Genomic DNA, 20,696 nt, shown 5'->3' on the forward strand with positions numbered 1-20,696 from the left:
ATGTCACATGTACACTGTACATGTAGAGATTATGTATTACAAACATGTACATGTAAGCTATTGAGCAAGTATCCCCATTCAGCCACACACTATGGGTAAAGCTGATCATCTGACATACTGTACATGTACACATGCATGTACATGTAATTTTGGGGTAAGCAATGTACATGTATGCATTCCACAAATACTTGTATGCGCACAAGATGGTTCAGTCATGGGACACTTTAAATTTCCAGTCTTCTGCTGATGTACATGTAAATGTAGCTAACACCACTGTACATGTACATGTAGTTAACACCACTGTACATGTACATGTAGTTAACACCACTGTACATGTACATGTAGTTAACACCACTGTACATGTACATGTAGTTAACACCACTGTACATGTACATGTAATTAACACCACTGTACATGTACATGTAGTTAACACCACTGTACATGTACACGTAGTTAACACCATTATACATGTACATGTAATTAACACCACTGTACATGTACATGTAGTTAACACCACTGTACATGTACATGTAGTTAACACCACTGTACACGTACATGTAGTTAACACCACTGTACATGTACATGTAGTTAACACCACTGTACATGTACATGTAATTAACACCACTGTACATGTACATGTAGTTAACACCAATGTACATGTACATGTAGTTAACACCACTGTACATGTACATGTAGTTAACACCATTATACATGTACATGTAGTTAACACCACTGTACATGTACACGTAGTTAACACCATTATACATGTACATGTAATTAACACCACTGTACATGTACATGTAGTTAACACCACTGTGCATGTACACGTGTGTATAGTACATACAGTACATAAGCCGAAACTACATGTACTGATAGTGTGTTTGAGTGTGTTTGCACAAAGAAGTACATGATGTCATATTGTTTGTGTGTGCTGGTTTCATCCACCATTTTGATGGTGTTGTACTGCTAGTAGGGGGATTTCCCTTGATTTCTGTGAAAGTTTTTCATCAATTGTTCTCCCATGCTTCCAAAAGACCCAGCTTGACCCTGCTGCATGCCACTGATACATGTACATACCACAATAAATGCATAATGCCAATTTCTCTGAAATGGTATAGGCACTCTGCTGGCCCTGTTATTCCAACTCTGCTGGCCCTGTTAATGTTATTCCAACTCTGCTGGCCCTGTTACTCCAGTCAAGGTTCTTTGAAAAGAGCAACCTGACTGTGACTGCACTGGAAAAAAAAAGGGTTTTGACCTGACAGAAGGGTGCACTAAATTTACCGAGAACTTCAGCAAGAAAAAAAAAGGACAGGCGCAGGCATTCCGAGGCATATAAAGGTCAGGTGTATGTACACGTACACACGGCAGGATATTAACCTCTTCTGGGGGGTTACTGTGCAATCCTACTAACTGTATTCGCTAACTTCTCAGAAACAGGAAATACATGCAATGCTATAGTTTCAAGGCCCATTTCAGTGATATACCCAGAAATCATTTGGGGGAAACCCTGCAAATTCTGTTATATCTTTTTGGCTGTAACTCCACCGCATGTTTAGGAGGAACCTTCTTGAATTCCTCAAAGTTAACTACTTTTACAGGAAGCCACTGGCACATTTTTGCTATCACGGACATTAGGAAAAACAATAAACAATTTTGTTTCCGGTTATCCCACCTACCTAAGAAATCATGTAGTAGATTTTGATTCTAAAACAGTGTATACATGTCTTACAAAAAAACCACACTGTACTGTAGTTGGGTACATATGAGTGGAAGATATGATTTATTGGCATTTATCAACTTTAGAGAACTTTTTAAATGTTAATGTGGGGTTTTTCGGTGATTTTTTCAAGTGCGTCGGAAAACTAAGGGAAACTCAGCTGAACTCTTGCCTAATTTCTTGACGCTTCTGATTTTGAATTTCAGATCAAATTTCTTGACATTGGAATCATTCACAAAGGTTCAAGAGCATGTTATTGAATAGTCAATAGTACCAATATTTGATTGAGTGGATAATTTGAAGTTTTTCTTCCAAAAGCTTTGGCAACTGCAAAGTCAATTGAACGCCATGTTAGAGAAGTGCGCCATGTTAGAGAAGTGCGCCATGTTAGAGAACGCTACAATAGTGGGAAAACTCCTGAGGCACAACCCGGGAAAACAATGCATTACAATGATATCACATATGAAAATGTGAAAGGGAAGATTACCCAGACTCCTCTCCCTCTACCCCCGGATCTTTTAGGGTTAAAAGTTAAAACTATAAGCAAAGAACTTTTCCACTGGTGAGACACAATTCAGCTAGACTGTCACTCTTCATACCTGAGGCTGTACAATGTATGTACATGTAGTGTATTTCAGCAGAATTAGTAAGGCCAAACAAAACATTTGTTGTGTTTCCTATTACAATGAAATATAAATTAGGGTGGTTGGTTGGGTAAAATATTTTTGTTTACTCTAAATTTTTAAAGCCCCCAAAAATTGGGTCAGATGATGGTCTGTATTTTCTTTGGGGGGGGGCGTATATTTGTAACAGACACTGAGTCAGTGTCAGATTAATACTGTACATGTGCATGTCAATATTGCACATGTACAGAATATTTGCTGTGGCAAGGCCTGAGGACACAAGGAAGGCATGAGTCCGAGACATAGTCATGCATGGACATGACGGTTAAGAAAAAAAAGTCAACCACTCATTTCAACAGTGTGTAAAAACGGGAGATAATACATAAAAGACTGCTTTAAAATGTCACACAAAAGAAATCTAAAAAAAAGTTTATCTGACAGAAATGTTTTTTATCAAATCAGGTTCTTGGTAAGAACACAGAGCTACAAACCCAGCGATATGGTAAGAACGTTTGAACGACGTCTGTACTGTAGACATGGAGTATGGAAGTCAGTGTGAGGGAAAACATACGGTTCGACAATGGGAACCAAACAGTCTTTAAGTCAGGCTTCCCAACGACCTACAACCCTTACCTTAGTTTTCTGGTATCGTTCGATGGTCTTGAGGGATGAGTCAGTGAGTTTGAGGAGTAAGGCGGTTCTATCGGGACAGGAATGGGCGCTACTGGACAAAACATATTGACCGCCCGATGCCAAACCCGCCATGTTTCATGACCGCCTGCTGATGTCTAATTCCCAACTCACTTCACATGTCTTGTCAAACGTGCTAAACAAGGGCACACAACCAGACTATACTGCTGTCACAGCTATTTTCACCAACTACTTGTTTATAATCTTATTTGTAATCAAAAGAAACAAGTAGTTGGAGGTGAGATCCGGCGTGCGTGTTGTTGAGCGTGTGACGCATATTTGGCGGGAAGGTATGACGTCATTGTGTTAAGAAAGCAACCGCAGGCCGCATCAGGATGGGAGTCCCCAAGGCCAAGAATAGGTCACATGTGTGTCATATCCCTCATTACACTGGTATCATCCATGGTGCAGGAACAAATATAGCCCTGTCACGTACAGTATATTGGTATCGAAACAAGTACATGCATAATAATACTCGCTCACTTTGTACGCAATCGACGCGGATGGCTGAAATTTTATGACGTAAAAAGCAGATTCATCAAAACAGCAACAGGCAAGTTTTAAGAGAATTGCTACAGGCCTACTCTTACAATTACACGTATGGTACATGCATATAAGGCGTTCGGCCGGGTACCGGTATACCCGCATTATCCCTTGTGTTCAGTTATCCGCAAACTGAATGCGTCAGTGTCACCAGATCTCTGATTTGGCGATCCCTAACCATTATTTTTATGACACCAAAGCAATAACCAGGAACAGAGTGGCCCACAAAAACGAAGAACCAGACATTTGACAGGGCAAGCGCAAGGAAGCAGACGACACTGTTGATGAACGCCATTCACTTCACTCAATTTGGCATGTAGCTCAACAGTGTGGGTCTCTTTTTCACGTACGTTCAAGAAGAAAGTAGGCTATCTCCTTGATTCGCTGCATGTAACAACAAATCTTGAAATGTATAGGTCCTAATTCACTTATTTAAGGGTTGATTGTTTGTTTTCCGCCATATTGAACCGGCGCCGAACTACCGGTCGAAGCAATGACGTCACAGAAGCATAAGCCGAAGTCGCAAAAACGTACACTGATTGATGGCCAGAGCGGAAACATATGTAAATGGTTTAGGTCGCCAAAACACGCCCCGGTGCTAGCACTTGTGCTTGTGACGTTTGTGCAATACAAAAATACAATTAATGTTTCATTTGCCCAAACTTGCACTACTTACTTTGAAAAGGTCCGTGATGTGAATTTTACATTGAGACATGCTTTGTACAACTTTTAAGTAAAAATCTGCAAGATTACCCAGAATCGCGTGAAATACATCAAACACACATTATCCACAAATGCACGTGATTCAAAGGGTGTCTCACATGCATACTGACGGTCAGACTGTTTTTGTCCACTTAACTTTTCCCGCATTCACCGCACAATATGGCGCTATGGGCAGTCCGACACATCTGAAAACCATAGCTGTTTTCCAATACTCAACGTTGTCTCCGTCTAAGGCTTCGTCTACGAAACCAATCCCCGATTGTGGGCCCGAAGCCCATAGTGCAACTGCCCATAGTACATTGATTGGCCTGCCTGTTGTTTCAAGGGTATATTAAGCAAAAACTGGAGTTTGTCCTGTGTGAGGACCATGGAGATCATAAGATTGTGTAGCGCCGCGTAGTGGCCCAAGATGGAGAGCTTCATCGTGAATAGGTGTAAAACCTCTGATTTCTATAATAAAATTTTATCACAGAAATCAGTGGTTGGTGCCTTTTCGGTAGGAATACGCCTGCGTCGTGCAAAGAATACAACAGGCGCAGGTGCTGCAACAGGCACGCACACCTAATATGCCTTTGCCTAGGCATTAACGTGCACACTCGATCGAATGGCACCCATGGTGATAACACCTTTTGGGCAGGGTTCTCCAAACTGACCAATCAGAGAGAAGATTAAGACTCAGTGATGTCATCCTGACTGCGAGAATAGCCAGTCAGCGTTATTTTATATTCTACAAGAACAGGGGCTAATGAAGAAACGTGCACGCAGCCCATGGAGTTGAAGTTGGTTATTAGCAATGAACATTGCCTAATAACCAACGCGCAAGCGGAGCCTTACCCCCTTAAAACACGTCTACACGCAAGCATACATCTGCCCCTGTTACAGAGCAGAGCGCCATCTATATTTTTATACCGCGCCATCGCCTAGTAGCGCCCCCTGCCTTGTCACAGTATTGACCAAAGATCGTGTAGCGCCGAAGGCGGAAAATGGATAACTCTGCCCAAAAGGTGTAATTACCATAAGCGCCATTTGAGCAAGCGATACGCCTGCGCAGTTTACGGTAATGCTTCGGCGCAGGCTCACCAGGTGCACGTGCCAGCTGCGGCGCCTGCGCCTGTGCATTAATGTGCATTCCGCTGGCGTATCGCTTGCTCAAATGGCGCTTATGCGATTACAACATTTTACGTGTATTCACGGAGAAGTTCGCCATCTATACGATCTTTGGTATTGAATGAGTTGGGAAGGCTAGTTCTTGATTCGCTTGTCGCCCAGCTCCCAAATAGGACGCTGGGAAGGGCTGATGGCTTTGCACTGTGATTGGCTACTTTGTGCTCGACCTTCGATCGCGAGGTTATCACTTCCTGTTAGCGAAGCGTTCTTTAAACCTTTTGGTTCGCCAATGCCACAGGCAAAGGCCGAGTTCGGGCGGTTTGTTCTTGACATGGGTTTCTTGTTCTCTCGCTCGAATGGCGAGAACACGACCAAGAACACTTTTCTCGGAACAGGATCACACACCGCTTCCTCGTCAGGGTTTTACAGAAACACACGGAAAAACCCGTGAGATTTTGATTTTTGAACAGCTGCAAAAAGTAGAGAGATGGCTTCCAAAGCCATAGACAATGGGAAGTTTTGCAAAATTAATATTAATTATTTTCTGTAACACAGAAATGAATGTTCCTGTTTATATAGAAAAGAATTCCGCCCATCCAAACATTAACTCTCGAATAACGTGGCCTACTTGGACGCCGCCAAGTTGCAATGCATGTTGCTTGTCACTAACTACAGCAATAACCGGTTGTTAGTTCCCAGCGTTCGAGCGGCCGACCCACGAACAACAAATCGAGCTGTTCGTGAACATACGGGAACAAGCCGCCCGAACTCGGCCAAAATGAACACTCCCCACCAACATGGCTCTTTTCAACCGATGAGGGCAGCTTCTTCTCAAGGCAGATAGGACCTTAAAAAACACGCCTAAAAGCGTAGCTTGATTTTCCATCTTTTTGGGGGGGGGGCTGGGTATCTATAGACTTTTTGGCAAAACTACAAGACCATTCATTCTTACGAATTTTTAACTGTGTACACAATCTCCCCTTCCCGCATGTTTGTTTGTCGGCAACATAATAGCTATAAGTATATGACGTAAACAAAAAAGTGATTGACGTGATTTATTACGGGGGGGTTACTTTCGCTAGGTTTGAAACACAGTCGCTCCCTTTGTCTTTCAATTTGTCTCATTTTGTATTGATTGTAGATTTTCTTAAGGGAAGTGAAGTCCAAGAATTATATCCTCAACTGACTGATGTGCATGCATACCATCTTGTTGCAAGCCGCTAAATGATCGCAATATTGACTCCGTGAACCAAAACACGATTTGCAAGTTGTCAAATTTTCTGCCATAAGAGCATTTTAATGGCCATGGACCGGGGGTTTGTAAAAAAGAAGCCCGGAAGCCATCAGCCTGTACTTCTGAACCTGCAACCTGCAACACGAGATCTGCCAGACTGCTCTCTTTCGCAGTGGATGGTCATCAATGGCGATGGGCTTCGCTGCTTTTTAGGGTGTGATCATCTTTGAAAGGAAATTTCTCCAAAATTTCATCGGCTATAACTGTCTAAAATAAAAAAAAAAAATTAAGAGATGATTCATGGAAATAAGCTTTAATTTTAAGTGTGTCTTCAACAGCTGATTCTTTTGAAGTGAGATGTTTTTCTTGGTTTTCCTATGGTGGCTTACTTTAATTACATTCAACCTGCAGAAAACTCTTGGGACCACTACAAGGGAAGCAGAGCTGTTTATGGAGAGAGTTGAGACATGAGCGTCTCTACCGTTGGAACCAAAATGGTGGATTGTGCATCAGTGCATATGGACATTTAGCACACAATAGCAGCATGCTGTGCTGCACACGTAATGATCAGTCTTTTGGTTGTGAGGGCTGAAGTTGCCACTACCCTCGCTCCCTGCAGCAGCTCTGCAAGGGAAGCTTAATACAGCGCCCTCTGGCGCCTTGTAATAGGACAGTGAGCAGAAATCATTAACAGTTTGGGAGAGTTGTACATCAAATATCATTGTATAGCTGAATTTTAGACAGCCTAATAAATAATTAAACCTGCAGTCTTCAATTCACATTGTTATAAGAATGTGAAATACAAAACTGTTGAAACTGCCTGCTGAATATACAGGGACCTAAAATAAAAATCGAATATAATTAAAGGTCTGTCGTTTCGAATTTTAGCAAAGTCTTTCTGCAAACGCAAAGGTCATAGAAATCGTTTTTTTACCGTCAAGAAACGTTCCCCTAGGATCAAAACGGTAAGACCCCGGTGATCAGTTGTTCTTATCATGCATAAAGCATTAGGAACCCCCCGTATAGGCCACCTCAGGCAGGGGATCCAGGGAGGAAGTTCTAAGGGTCCCCCTCCGCCTGCTTCTTACTATAGACGAGGGATAACCTACGTCTCAAGGTTGAAAGACCCCCTAAAAAGCATAAACCATGTGGGGGTCTTATTTTGTCCAAGCAGTTAAGGAAAAATCAAACAGTTTAATGGCTTCATCAATGGCGAAATCAAAATGTATTAGTTCCCCCTTGTTTGCGAACAAAAATCTACCAGCAAAGAATCTTGTATTTGCCTTTGGTTACTTATAAAGGGCGTTAGCGATAGCAAAGTCTTCATGAAAGGGGGGTGGTGTATAATTACGTGAAAAGGGACATTTAGCATCCGTGTTCAAAGAGTAGACAGGGATTTTCCATCGGTAATGTGACCCTTAAAAAATTTAAAAAACTGGAGGGGAGGGGTTGGATAACCTGCATCTTTTATTTTTTGGCGGCGCTGTTCAAAACGAGAAGTATTTGAATGTAGGTGGCGCTCTCGATGGCGGCAAAATTTCCCGAAGCTTACACGACATTAACATGCGTCCGTGGCATAAAATGCCTAAACAAGGGAATTTGTGAAAAAGTGGGCACTTTTTGTAAAATATTGGTGGGAGGTCGGAAACCCCTTCCTTGCTGATGCTACGTAAATGAATTGGAAAAGATTAAGAAGATAAAAAAGCATAAAAGAAAGTAGAACTAGCCTATATTATTTCGAAGTGTTGAGCATGGATGGCGAAAGTGGGCGTTTGAAGGTGGGCCAGTGGGCATGTGCATCGTCCATCCTCCGACAACTGACAGCGGACTGTTGAATGGAAGTTGATTCACGTGGTATTTTACTCGTTTGCTTGTAGACAGGACGTCTCCCCCCGGATTTATTCGATCACGTGCATTCACAAAATGCGCATGTGACTGATTACGTGGTAAATTACTCGGCCTATATAGGCCATAATGAAAACATGCCCGCTACTGTGTGTAATGCACATAAAATAGCCGTCAGTCGTACGGCTCACAGTGAGTTAATTGGAAGCGCTCAAAGCACTTGGTATTTGATATTTCCAGTGAAAAAAAAACGACGCTAAAGCAGCTAAAATGGAAAACGGTAGGTTCACAAGGACTACGTCAATACCGTATAAATATTAACTAGTTGCGAGTTTCGCTTAAGCCTATAGGAAAAAACATGAGCTAAGGCATTACAGGTTGAGCTCCGATATATCGGTCAAAGGCAACTTTGTAATGATGAATGTTCCTGTTGCTGGCGTTAGCAAAGGTGATTTATGTCCCGTAGTTCTGGTTAATGGTTACCCTGTTTCACTTATCGTACGTTTCTGATTAATGTCTCCATTTCATTGCTCGCATGAACCCACCAGGGTTGTATGGTTTATTTCGTGTGTACCGGCAGACATGGGAACTGGGAATAACAAGGTTTGGTATAATTCACTGATTGATTCTTAGATCTCGGTTATTTGACAAACATGTCTGGATCTTGCAATGCGGCGATTGTGCCTGCTACAGCCATTGTGCCTAACACGGGAACTCCCAGCGTCGATTTACCGGACTATCTCCGGAATCATACGCCTGTGTATCTGCCTTCCATTTCTCTCAACACTAGATGGGATGATGCGACCTGGATTCTTACCAGCGCCTTCATCATCTTCACCATGCAGTCTGGATTTGGTCTGCTCGAGTCCGGAAGTGTCTCCCAAAAGAACGAGGTTAACATCATGGTAAAAAACGCCGTGGACGTCCTCTTTGGGGGCATATCTTACTGGATGTTTGGTTACGGTCTCAGCTTTGATAAGATCGGCAGCGACTTGAAGTCGAACCACCCTTTTGTTGCAGTCGGGGAGTTCTTCGTCGATGAGACAAATCCAGATAGAGTTGGTAGTGTCTTCTCGCATTTTTTCTTTCATGCTTCCTTCGCTACGACAGCCACCACCATCGTCAGTGGGGCTATGGCCGAGCGCACCAAGCTGGAAGCTTACATCCTCTTTTCCTTCTTGAATACGCTCGTTTACTGTTTCCCTGCCCACTGGGTGTGGGACTGCTCTGGTTGGCTGAAGACAATGGGCGTGGTTGACATCGCGGGAGCGGGGGCCGTCCATCTGGTGGGTGGAGTCACAGGATTGGTAGCCACACTAATGTTAAAACCGCGCACAGGGCGTTTCAGGAGCGGAGCTGATTTGCCAGCTATGGGCTCGCCGACAAACACGATCTTTGGAATGTTCATGCTATGGTAAGTTTTGGGCATTCCAACTACAAGTTCCACAAGTCTGAGCAAAGTCAGTAATTTGAAACTAAATTCATTGATTGTTCCTGCTCTTAACAGACACATTCCGAGATGCGTGTGCCATGCCGTGATCAATAATTTGACCTTTGACATTGTTATACGTAAGCCCTAATTAACTTGTGCTAACTACAATTTTAGGCTGTGCCCGAATTGCTTGGTTACGGCTTGACATTGCACGCTACTCCATGGGAAGTGGCTTTGGTCCTTGTTGTCTCTTGCGTAAGTTCAAGCCTCAACCAAGTAATTACAACGCAGCCCAGTTGTAGTCATTTAAATAATTATGTAATGAATACCATTGTTGTTGAGTGATTATGGCTTTAGGCCATTCAATTAATCAGTATGGTACTAACCAAGGAGGTAATCTAAGAGTACGTCAAGGACACAAACATGCGTTCCCCAAAGGATCAAAGGCCTGTGTCCTTCAGCAATGCAATTCGCTTGATAATTAATTACTTTTGTAACAAATCACTTCCCTATATTATAGGGTCTATCCGTAAAGGTACTGTACGTAATTTAAGTTGCTTGACTAGATACACAGCTACAGCTGCAACACTTGATTCGCCTCGAACGAAAATTCCGAACTTTATTACCAGGAGTAAACGTTCTGCAATTATCTGGAATTTTATTCAGGTGGGGTTGGTTGGGGTTCAACTGTGGCAGTACATATGGAATATCACAGAACAAGTGGAAATTAGCCGCAAGGTAAGTTCCTTTTAAGTTTAATGAGTGTATTAATTTGTTCGTTCATCGAATACATTCCACAACCTTGATTCTGATTGAGTTTAACGAACTGTATTTGTTCATTCGTGGACTATAGTCCACAACCTTGGCTCTGGCCCCGTGCGACTGGCGCTGAATTTTCCGAGTAATCAGCATGCGTGAACTTGGCGTTGTGTGTTTATATTCACTGCAAGCCACTCGAGGAAACGCCGTGCGTGCTCACTATGGCAGCAAACATATTTTGCCAGCTTGCACGTGAGAAGTGCACTGCTATAGACTGAATTGTTTTAGGATTCCCTTCAAATACACCCGTGGTTATTGATTCGTGAGTTTAAAACAAAACGCTATAAATGTTAGCCATGACATTGCTTGATTATACTTTGGCTTGGGGCCCGTGAATCACAACGGGTTTCCTTGTTCAGTTATGGAATTTCTGTTTAAACGTATGGTGCATTTTTAAATTTGACAGAAAAAACATTCGCAGCTTATTCTATTTGTTGCTTTTCCACCATTTTGTTGTTTGACAGTTGGAAGATATATTTTGCGAGAGACAAAAATGAAATTATATGTACCATATGAATGGTTTGACCTTGTGAAAGTGGACAGGAACTGCAAAGTCAAAAAATAAACCTATTTACATTATACATTTCTCAGGCAATGACATGACATTTAGAAGGTATACGTCATCAATGACATGGGCAGACTAGGCCTACGCACTGATGACGTTACAACTTGTTTACAGGAGTGCTTTCTAACAGACGAACCAGGTGACCATGGTTACGCTATAATTATGTTAACTGGCTCTTTGCAGGAGCCAGTGACGGTATTAATTTTTACGTGAAAAGCCACTTTTTAGAAAATTGTTCTGAAGAATACCGGTACCCAACAAAACTTTCCGCCATTACGCATAGGCCATGACGTCATTGTGAGTACATTTAGGCATATCGCAGCCTTGGTAACCATCTTAGCCGTGTGGTGGAGGAAAGTAACTTGTCCACGGAGAATGTCTTGTCATCTTTATAAGCATTATATGCTGAATTAATAATTCTGCTTCATTTCAAAACCACTTTGCTCCTTTTCGGCGTTTATGTGGTATTCACTGTCATGTATGTCGAACACTTGTCCTTTGTGTTGTGTTCCATGTCAAGCTCGAAGTCATTTTGAGCTACTTTGTAATTTGTACCAGTTCATCAATCCAACCCAAACGTTTAAAATTCCACTTCAAATTTTAAATTCCACTTCATCCTCATGCGGAGCGGAGTGATAAGGAATACATTGTGCTATAAAAGATAATGTGGAATTATGTAGGACCAGATTTTCTCCACTCCCATATGAGTGACTCTTAAGTGATTTCAGCCTAAAACAAAGCCCAGTTTTGAACTGTCTTTTTTGACGGGCCGTGGTCTTTCATCTCTGAAAATCCGAGCAGTAAATCTATTAAGCATTAAAACGATCGCACCAACTCAACACTCCCGAAAACTGCTGGATGGTGTCTTTCAAACATGTATCCATAGCAGCCGATTCCCGCGTTGAGGGACTGATACACCGAGGGCCTGGAAGTGATAAATTTAAATTTTATCCACAGCTGGTATTTTAATACCATACGGTGTAGTAGAACGGCTCGTGAAATTGGCGGCTAACTAGGACAGACAAGAGAATCGTGACCAGAGTCACGCGCGCTCACTTCACGAGCCTCGGCACACGGAGTGCGAGGAATGCCTGTATTGCTGTGGATTATTTATGCGGTTCATAGCTACCAAGATACCACATAAACTGGCTATTGATACAGTGAATATCAGAAGATGACCTGACTTTTATTACGCATCTCTTTCGCGGTGAAATGTCTAATCAAGCTCTGTTGTGTGCCAGGAGAAATGGACAGTTGTTTTGTGATGTGTACTAGTAAAACATTATTATGTGCTAGTGTTTCGTGTTGAATTTGAATAAATTGTCTAACAAGAGTGTCGATAGTTTAAAAAAAATAGAGATAGAAAAAGAAGAAGAGGAAGAAGAAATAAATCGCATTTGAACTAATCTTTATTTCCTGCACATACATGGGAAGTGCAGGTGGCCTTTTCAAATTATCCTGGAACTTGGGAATTATTGAAATGCACAGTGGCCACTTTGGTTGGTCCTCTCGCGAGAGAAAAATATCTGCATAAAACCATGGGCGTCGCGCAAGGGGGTGGGTAAGGGGGTACTTGCCACCCTTCCCTAAAATTTAAGTAGGGAAAAAAAGGAAAGGGGAAAGAAATTTTTCCAGAGTTTCCTGAAAAAACCTAGAATCTGACGATGTATCTGGTAATGTTAGGTTGTTGGTAATATTAATTCATAGCTGATGAGTGCTTTGCCCGCTCCACGAAATCCCTCTTCCAAGGAAAAAGGGATTTGCCCCTCCCCCTTTGGAAAAAAATTCAGGCGACACTAATAATGCATGTGCATGCTTTGTCAACATGGCGGTAATGACGTCACATGTAATCTCCCCATCATAAAGACAGTATAAATAATTTGGTTTCTAACAAGTTGCTTCAAGCATTCAAGTGTGACATGATTAGTGCAATTGGCCTATATCCTACAAGGATATCAAGTTTCCAAATCGTGCACTGACAACACTACAAACCTTTTTCTGAGCAGCCAATCAGCCGACAGAATATTCTGTTGAAATCCCGATTTCCTTTCACATAAACACCTACAGTGGTAGAGTGTCATTATGGCATTTTACGGGACATTCTGAGTTGATGTATAAAAGCTTTTACGGGTATGACCGACTTTTTGACCAATTTCCTCGAATTTGTAACGATGGTCAGTTTAACGACAAACATGAACACCGAGTTACAGAATCTTTGGATGAAATAGTGATATTCCTTATGCGTTCAATTAACAAAAAATATTACAGTAAAGTGTCCCTTTTTGCTACTGTTTAATTATGACAGTAAAACAGGAGCTGAGGCTGTTAATGAAAACATGAGTACCATCTGATTTTTTAATTACTTTGCAGATCTGCGGCCTGCACCATTACAGCATCTATCGGGGGCGGCATGACGGCAATTGTGCTCAGGTAAATATTTCCACGTAGAATTCTAGTCATGCACGATCGGTTCCACTAACCGGCATCTTTCCGAAAATGGAAATTGCTTGCTGGATAACGGGGACCTTAGTATATATATCGGTCGGCAGCCGTTTATGTGCTTGTTTTCCAGGACATGTTGACATTTTTATCTTCTCAAATGATGTTTTTCAGTCGAGAAATTGGAGAGGCACTGTGACTTGGACACGGTTTCGAGGTGGCACGCTTTATAATTCAGATTTCAGGATTTGTTTTTGGCGTGGTATTTTTATGAATCAACAAAAGTCAGCAATAGCAATCCTAACATTAATTAAACAGAACAAAAAAGCAGGGGATTCTTTTACTGCGTTGTGTACAGGGGCAGGTCCAAGGGTGCGACACGGGAACTTATGAAGCTACTTGTGACAAGAGGAGACAAAAGTATTAAACTCGTGACAAAAGGAGACAAACCCCAGGGAAAGGGGATAAACCCATCCTCTTTGTGACACCCCTCGAATTTAAATTGATCAACCCAGAGTTGTGAATACTTTCCACGGATTTAGAAAAGTGAGCACATGCCATTTACGGTATTTACATACAAAGAGCTCGTAGGGACTTTAGGCAGATCAGGAAGTATTTTATCTTAATGGCACCTGGATGATCTTACCAGTAAATTTTTCAAAAACATAACGCTGACGCCAGAGTGCTCCGTAATGATACTAATTTCGGTCCTTGATGCGAAAATGCATGATTAGAGAAAGGCATACTTGAATGACAAAACAATATCTCCAACATCAGGCTGTTACTGGAGATAACAAACAGTACACAAAAGCGGTTTCATATTACCAAGGGCTACCGGAAACATGCCAAGGACATAACTACATCATCATTCAGGTTTATGCGTTTCAATCTAATTGCACTCTAATTTCCGTCAATTGATTATTTTTTTTTTGGTGCACTTTTGAGTGGTGAACACACACAAGCTTCTTAATGGGAACACGCAATTGAAGGCAGTGTTTTTTCGAATACATATTGTGTGATTAGCCGTGGAGCATTGTCCTTTGGTAGGTAACCATGGAAGCTCATTTACGTAAGGGTCTGATTAAGATAACTACGATGGTTCTTATACTCTCTCTGTAAGCCTTTATTTTGCAGGAGGGCACTGACACTAAGAGTGAAAACATGGGCGATGTATCAAACTTTAAGCCACACCATACTATTTTCCAAATCACTGCTCATAAATGATTTAAGGTGTGTTCAACTGTAAAGGTACACTCCACTGGTAAAAATAATGACTTGTTATGTTTCCACGAGACATTGACAGATGTGTTTTGGTCACAAACCACGAATTTTAAGCCTGGCTTTCGTTTCCATTTCGCCATCAGTTACCTTGCTAAGCGGCGCAAGTTTGATGTCACGTTTCTCATTAATGGTGTTCTCGGATCTCTGGTGTCCATTACAGGTAAACATGGGTCAGTAACACTGAAATGCTAAACAGATCGCCCGAATTAGTTTTCACGGAAACATCTTTGGGGTCTGGTAACACAGGCAATTTTGAAAATGAGAGCTTTAGTCGAAAACAATGTAGGCACTTTGGCATGATCATGATAATATACCCACTGCTGTGATGTAACAGATTTCGTCATCGACCAAAGTAAATTAGGCTTAATGGATACATGATTGCGTGAATCCAGGGCACATGAGGTTGCCAAATTTGTCGAGTTTAGTCATAAAAGGTGTGCTACAAGTACACCCACACTATTGCAGTGTCATTCCAGGAATATCGTTAAGTTGAGGGTAGAGTGGGATGATTTTAAAGACTCAGCCGAAATATTTCTCTATGAATGCCGTGATCAAATTAAACTATTGGGTTTAAGATTTCTGATTAAAGGAATGGCGTTTCGAGTACTCTAAGAACACTTTTTACAGTTCTCTTGAAAAGTGTTCACAAGAGTCTCAAACCAGTCCACGTCATGTTGACTCTTGTTGCTTGTACCTCTTTCGGCTTCTCATCATCACATTTTCGTTTCTTTATGGCGACAGCAATCAGGACGGTATGAATCCATTTATTTGCATCTTAATGAAAATCGAGGCGGTCATTACCGCTGAAATGGGTCATTATATCGCAGTACTCACTTCTTTCAAATAATGGCACTACCTAAACAGAAGTTGCGCAATTTCTTTAAATGAAACACATTTCAGTTATTAACGAGTGTGGTTAAGGCAAGGGTGCACATGGAGGATCACGCTCGCGAATTATTAAGAAATTTTTCTAAAGAGCAAAACCTTTGGTAACTCGAGTTCTTAGTGTGTTGCGCTGTGTTCATGTTGATTCCTCGGCGCCTTTGTTTCGCAATTTATCGACCTTACGCCGTGCGAGAAATGTAGGCCTAAGGTGTACATTCAAGCGTCAAACATTATCTTCCGCATTGTTGCCTACCCAGAAATACCTTATTTATCTATTGGAGAGGCCTTTAAGCAAGCTCTGTTTGTCTTTTTCTTGATTCCTGACATTTGGTTTGTTGACGGTTCCTATTTGTCACAGCTATGTGTGCCTTAGCCCACCCCTGGGAGGGCTATGTTATAGGTGTCGTGGGCGCCCTCATTGCCTGCTCAGGATGTTTTCTGACCGAGCGTCTTAAGATCGACGACCCTGTCAGTGTGGTGCCGGTGCACGCTTTGGGGGCCATCTGGTCGCTCCTTTCTGTTGGGATCTTCGGACGGCAGGACAAACTAGCACCTCAGTTGATCCGTAACAGAGGTGAGAAATGCTCTGCAATGGTTTGATAGAGAAAGGGTTTGCCTGACGACAGCGATGGAAGCAATAACACGAAAGAGGATTTATAGTAAAGACTGTAAAACAACATTTGAAAACACTGTTCAGTTTAGAAGTTATTTCGAGTGATAGCCTTGTTTTCTGTACTTGCTTCTAGCAACGCACTCACAAGCTTTGTTCTTCTTTCCCTCTTTTTAGACCAAGAAAACTCAAAATAAGTCTGAAAGTTCCCATCACATTTTTGTCAAGATTGTAGGCCTATCTAAAAACGCTGTTACCGTTGTTGTTTTACTCTGCACGTGTATTTCTTTCGTTTCAAGGTTTGCTTGCCGGTGGGGGATTCCATCTTCTAGGCATCCAAGCCTTAGCAATCGTTTCCATCGGCAGCTGGACAGCAGTCACTTCCTTCGTCCTGCTCAAGCTCATTGACGTCACTCTAGGGCTTCGAGTTCCTCTGCACGAGGAGATCCTCGGAGCTGACCTTGTGGAACACTCCATCAACGGTACGTATGACAAAAACAGCCGCGAATGGCGGGACCGGGACGGTCGGCTCATCATGGTGGTCGAGCGGTTCAAGAAAGGCGAGTCCGCGGACGAGCTGAATCCCCAGGATATTCGCAGACTGAGACGTATGTCCAAACAGAGGGCTTCCAGTGAGGAGACCATGAAGTCGGCCTTCGGATTCGTTCGGACCGAGGACTCTTCCAGCTTTGACCAGAAATCTGACGCCGAGTTGGCGGATGACGCTCGGTCGATCGATGAAAGTCAAGCCGCGGTTACGCATCGAAGGAGGGGAATGGACAGACTTCGTAGATTTAAAATGAGTAATATCCTTGGAAAACGATCAAGCAACTGGACACCAAAACATTCGGCCAACTATTAATTTCATGTCCATAACCTATTGTTTGTCAGCATTGTGTATCTGAAACTGCGCATGCGCGTTTTGTTACAATTTTGAAAATAAAAAAGAACATTATTTCATTACATTGTGATTACATTTGGCAGAATTTTCAGTTTCACTTGATTTTTTTTCACCTAAGAATCATAACTAAAACCACAATTTCTATTTTTAAACTTTATGATGATTTAATCTTGAAAAGGATTAATATGATGATGAACGAATCCTCCATTACATAATAATTCTTGGAACTCTGTCTAAAGGTGTAACATATTACATTTCCAGTTTAAAACGTTTTAAAGGCACATGACCTTTATAATTATGCACGTTTTGATTAAGTGTTGAAAATGAAGCAATTTGTGTATTTTTTCATTAAGACATAACATGCACTTTAAGACGCACTTTCACGACACAGTTACAGACTGTCGTTGCGTCTGAATAGATGAGGTTTCTGGAATGTTTCCCGTATTGCCATGTCTTGTGAAAAAACACACGAGGCAGAGGCAGAAAGATGGAGAGGCTTCGGCCATTATACTGGGGACTGTATGAACTAATGAACAGGTGTGAATCAAAGTGTTGCCATGCCGGAGTCCTCAGACATTGAGCTATGAGTGTTATAGTTTGTCTGACATGAAGATGGTTTCCATTAAAGTCAGCGTCTGTCTGTGTCGCCCATGGCCTTCAATGAGGCTAGTATTGGCATGGACAACGTGAAGACAACACTGCAATCATTTTGTGAATTGGTTGATAAGTTACTTTCGGTGTAGATATGATTTCTTGCATAATGGTAGTCAAACCGACCGGGTTAGGCCTACACATCTACCTTTGGTGGTCAGGTTGGCGTAGTGGTTCTTTCCTCGCCTTCCACCTCTGTGGTCCCGGGTTCGATTCCCGGCCCAGTCCACATCTTGTATTGGGTTTACAGTCCCTACCTGATTCTGTGGGTTTTACCCAGAATATTCTTCCGGGGTTTTCCTCCCACTACGAAAACTGTAACTTCTTCTCATTGTCTCCTCTCTCCAGGTTTCTTCGAGGCACTTTCGAGGAATCCTTGTGTCATTACCGAAAAGATCTAAATAAATGAAGATTACCTTATGCTGCGATTTGGAAAAGGAGGAAGAGTGGTTGTGATTATATTTTACTGTGGAGGAAGGACACAGAAGGAGTTACAACTTTGGCACAACAAAGTGCTCCATGATCATCGCTGCCTGGTCAGATGAACGATTGTAAACATTCTCAAAATGTCTGAGAACTGCCTGCAGCTTAGCCGCATAAGTGGGGCCAGTAATATCACAACAATATTTGTGGTGTTTTCTTTGCAATTAAATACCGGTACAACTATATCACAGTGACCAGGAAATGGAAAGAAAACACATTTAACATTACTTTTGCCGTCGTGAATAAATTTGTAAAAAGATTTTGATGCACTTTTCCATTATCCATGCAATGTTTGTAATTTTATTTTGTCACTCCAAAACATCAGTTTTCAAAGTCTTTGTGCGAATTTGGCTAAGACTGGCCAACAACATGTTGACCACCACTGGACAGTTAAGTTCACGAAAAACAAAATGCGCTGTTTCACCACAAGGAGTGATCGTGAGATCTCATAAAATATCTTTTTTTTGTAAATTCCGTAATAAAAATCATTCCAATAAAACACAATATCTTATAAACAACTTGGCTATGAAGTCTAGAAGAAAGCGTTCGATATAAGGGCAATAACTGCACATGAACACTTCGGGAAGACAGCCTAATAAAAAAAAATGCGCAAGCATTAAATTTTATGTTGTTGTCAAATCATACCAAGCACCAACGATGGTATGACTATTCAACTTCGTATACTGCCGTACACAACGTTTTAAGGATGCAGATTACCAGCGAAAAATTGCGGCGATGATCATAGGGTACAAATGGGGCTTACGGTTGTGAAACAGGTGGTGCGTAGCATGCCTTCGGCTGCGCTCTGGCTATGGACGTACCAGTCATGCCAGAAAGCGGTAATTGGTCAGATGTTAAGGCAGTTCAACTCTTTCTGTGTCCTTCCCCATGATTTTACCCACGTGTACATTTCTCCGAACTATGTATGCATAAAGCAAGGGCTATTTTCGAAGATTCCGTAATGGGGTTTCAAGGTTTTATTCACAGCGTATTACACGTAGTGAAAGGGTTTAATGTGATTTCGCTTCCAAGGCGACTATATATGTACATGCCAATCCTGACAAATTGACAATTTCTTAAATTCGGCACCCTCTTCCGAGTTGTGCTAGCAAAATCGAACATCAGAGGATGTGATTTGTTTCACAGAATGTCTGTCCTTTAACAGACTTGTATGGGGAAGATGTAAACTTGGAGGTATTTTGACTCCATGTAGGAACCAATGATTGACAGTGACAGATCTTTCATACTAAAGAAAGATATATTCATATTAAAGAAGAAGACGGTGACAGATTCAAATTCACAGTCTCCTAACAGCATCAATTTTTCTCTGTCTTCAAAACTGGAGAGCAGAGAAGCTTCAGTATAAAGCAGAATTGGTTTTTTTCAGAGGAAATCGAGTATTTGCTAAAAATGTTTAGGCCATCGAGACAGGTGATGAAATTTGAAGTGAATGTTTCAGAGGCTTTTAATTCGAAATCAAGTATAAATTCCCACTGTCTACTTTTTAAGAGAGAATACAGTTCTCCTGCTAAAAAAATTGCATATTTAAAAGACCTTTTGGGGTCTGGAATGTATTGTTCTTTGAAATCATTTTGTCCATTGAGTTTAGCATCAATTATCATTCCATATTTACTCTTAATAGGAATCTGTTTATTTGTATATTGCTTTCTTGTGTGTACGTCCTATGTCTTTATTAGTCATTGTAAATTTCGATTCAATTTAATGCTAACCTGCGTTAGTTGTATGATTTATTTTCATGTTTTCCAGAGTTATTTATGTGTCTCACTTATTTTTGAATGAATCCATACTTGTCATTCACATTGATTCTCCATTTGTTTTTGTGGACGATAGATCAAAGGTTACCGACCAATTTTTAAAGAAGGCAAGTTCAATACTAATCCATCAGCGGGGGGGGACTTCGGTCATTCTTAGGTATTCACCGGCTTCATGCACGCCCTACTTCTCTAAAGGTGTTGCCATGACAGTGTGATGCCTTAAGTGCGCGTTATGCCGCTCGCATGGCAGAGCTTAAGAAACGCTCTTCAGAAACTTATTGTCCTTGTTGGGCGGATGTAATTGAGCTTAGGTGGCATGGGACTTGGGTTAAAAACCAAAACACATTGCGGTATTTTTCCTCTCTAGCTC

At 41.7% G+C, this 20,696-nt stretch overlaps 2 protein-coding genes across 3 annotated transcripts in view; one reads left to right on the forward strand and one right to left on the reverse strand.

Moving 5' to 3' along the window:
• The window catches only part of LOC110985864 (RNA polymerase II elongation factor ELL-like), a 28,866-nt gene extending 25,700 nt beyond the window's left edge, over positions 1-3,166 (reverse strand). Inside the window, exon 1 of the mRNA XM_022247291.2 lies at positions 2,977-3,166. Coding sequence (XP_022102983.2) covers positions 2,977-3,108 — 132 coding nt within the window. The 5' untranslated portion in view covers positions 3,109-3,166. The remainder of the gene's footprint in view (positions 1-2,976) is intronic.
• Positions 3,167-8,384: 5,218 nt separating this feature from the next.
• Positions 8,385-20,302, forward strand: LOC110985899 (putative ammonium transporter 2). Of its 2 annotated transcripts, none has more exons than XM_022247346.2 (7): positions 8,385-8,765; positions 9,119-9,899; positions 10,584-10,655; positions 13,672-13,731; positions 15,105-15,181; positions 16,265-16,480; positions 16,816-20,302. In XM_022247346.2, the coding sequence occupies exons 1-7, from the start codon at positions 8,756-8,758 to the stop codon at positions 17,376-17,378; spliced, it is 1,779 nt and encodes a 592-aa protein (XP_022103038.2). In that variant the 5' UTR covers positions 8,385-8,755; the 3' UTR covers positions 17,379-20,302. The 2 variants fall into 2 exon arrangements, with proteins under 2 accessions (XP_022103038.2, XP_022103037.2); XM_022247345.2 differs by lacking the exon at positions 8,385-8,765 and adding an exon at positions 8,835-8,933.
• Positions 20,303-20,696: the final 394 nt, after the last annotated feature.

This window comes from Acanthaster planci, linkage group LG05 (assembly GCF_054643075.1).
Source record: "Acanthaster planci isolate LZ-2023a linkage group LG05, COTS_SCS, whole genome shotgun sequence".
NCBI classification, from domain to species: Eukaryota; Metazoa; Echinodermata; class Asteroidea; order Valvatida; family Acanthasteridae; genus Acanthaster; species Acanthaster planci.

Bases quoted from the DNA above. Each gene is read 5' to 3' on its own strand.
- LOC110985899 (XM_022247345.2), top strand. From the start codon at position 8,900: ATGATGAATGTTCCTGTTGCTGGCGTTAGCAAAG. The intron at 13,732-15,104 runs GTAAATATTTCC...TTTCGCCATCAG, and splicing joins ATGACGGCAATTGTGCTCAG to TTACCTTGCTAAGCGGCGCA. The intron at 15,182-16,264 runs GTAAACATGGGT...TATTTGTCACAG, and splicing joins ATCTCTGGTGTCCATTACAG to CTATGTGTGCCTTAGCCCAC.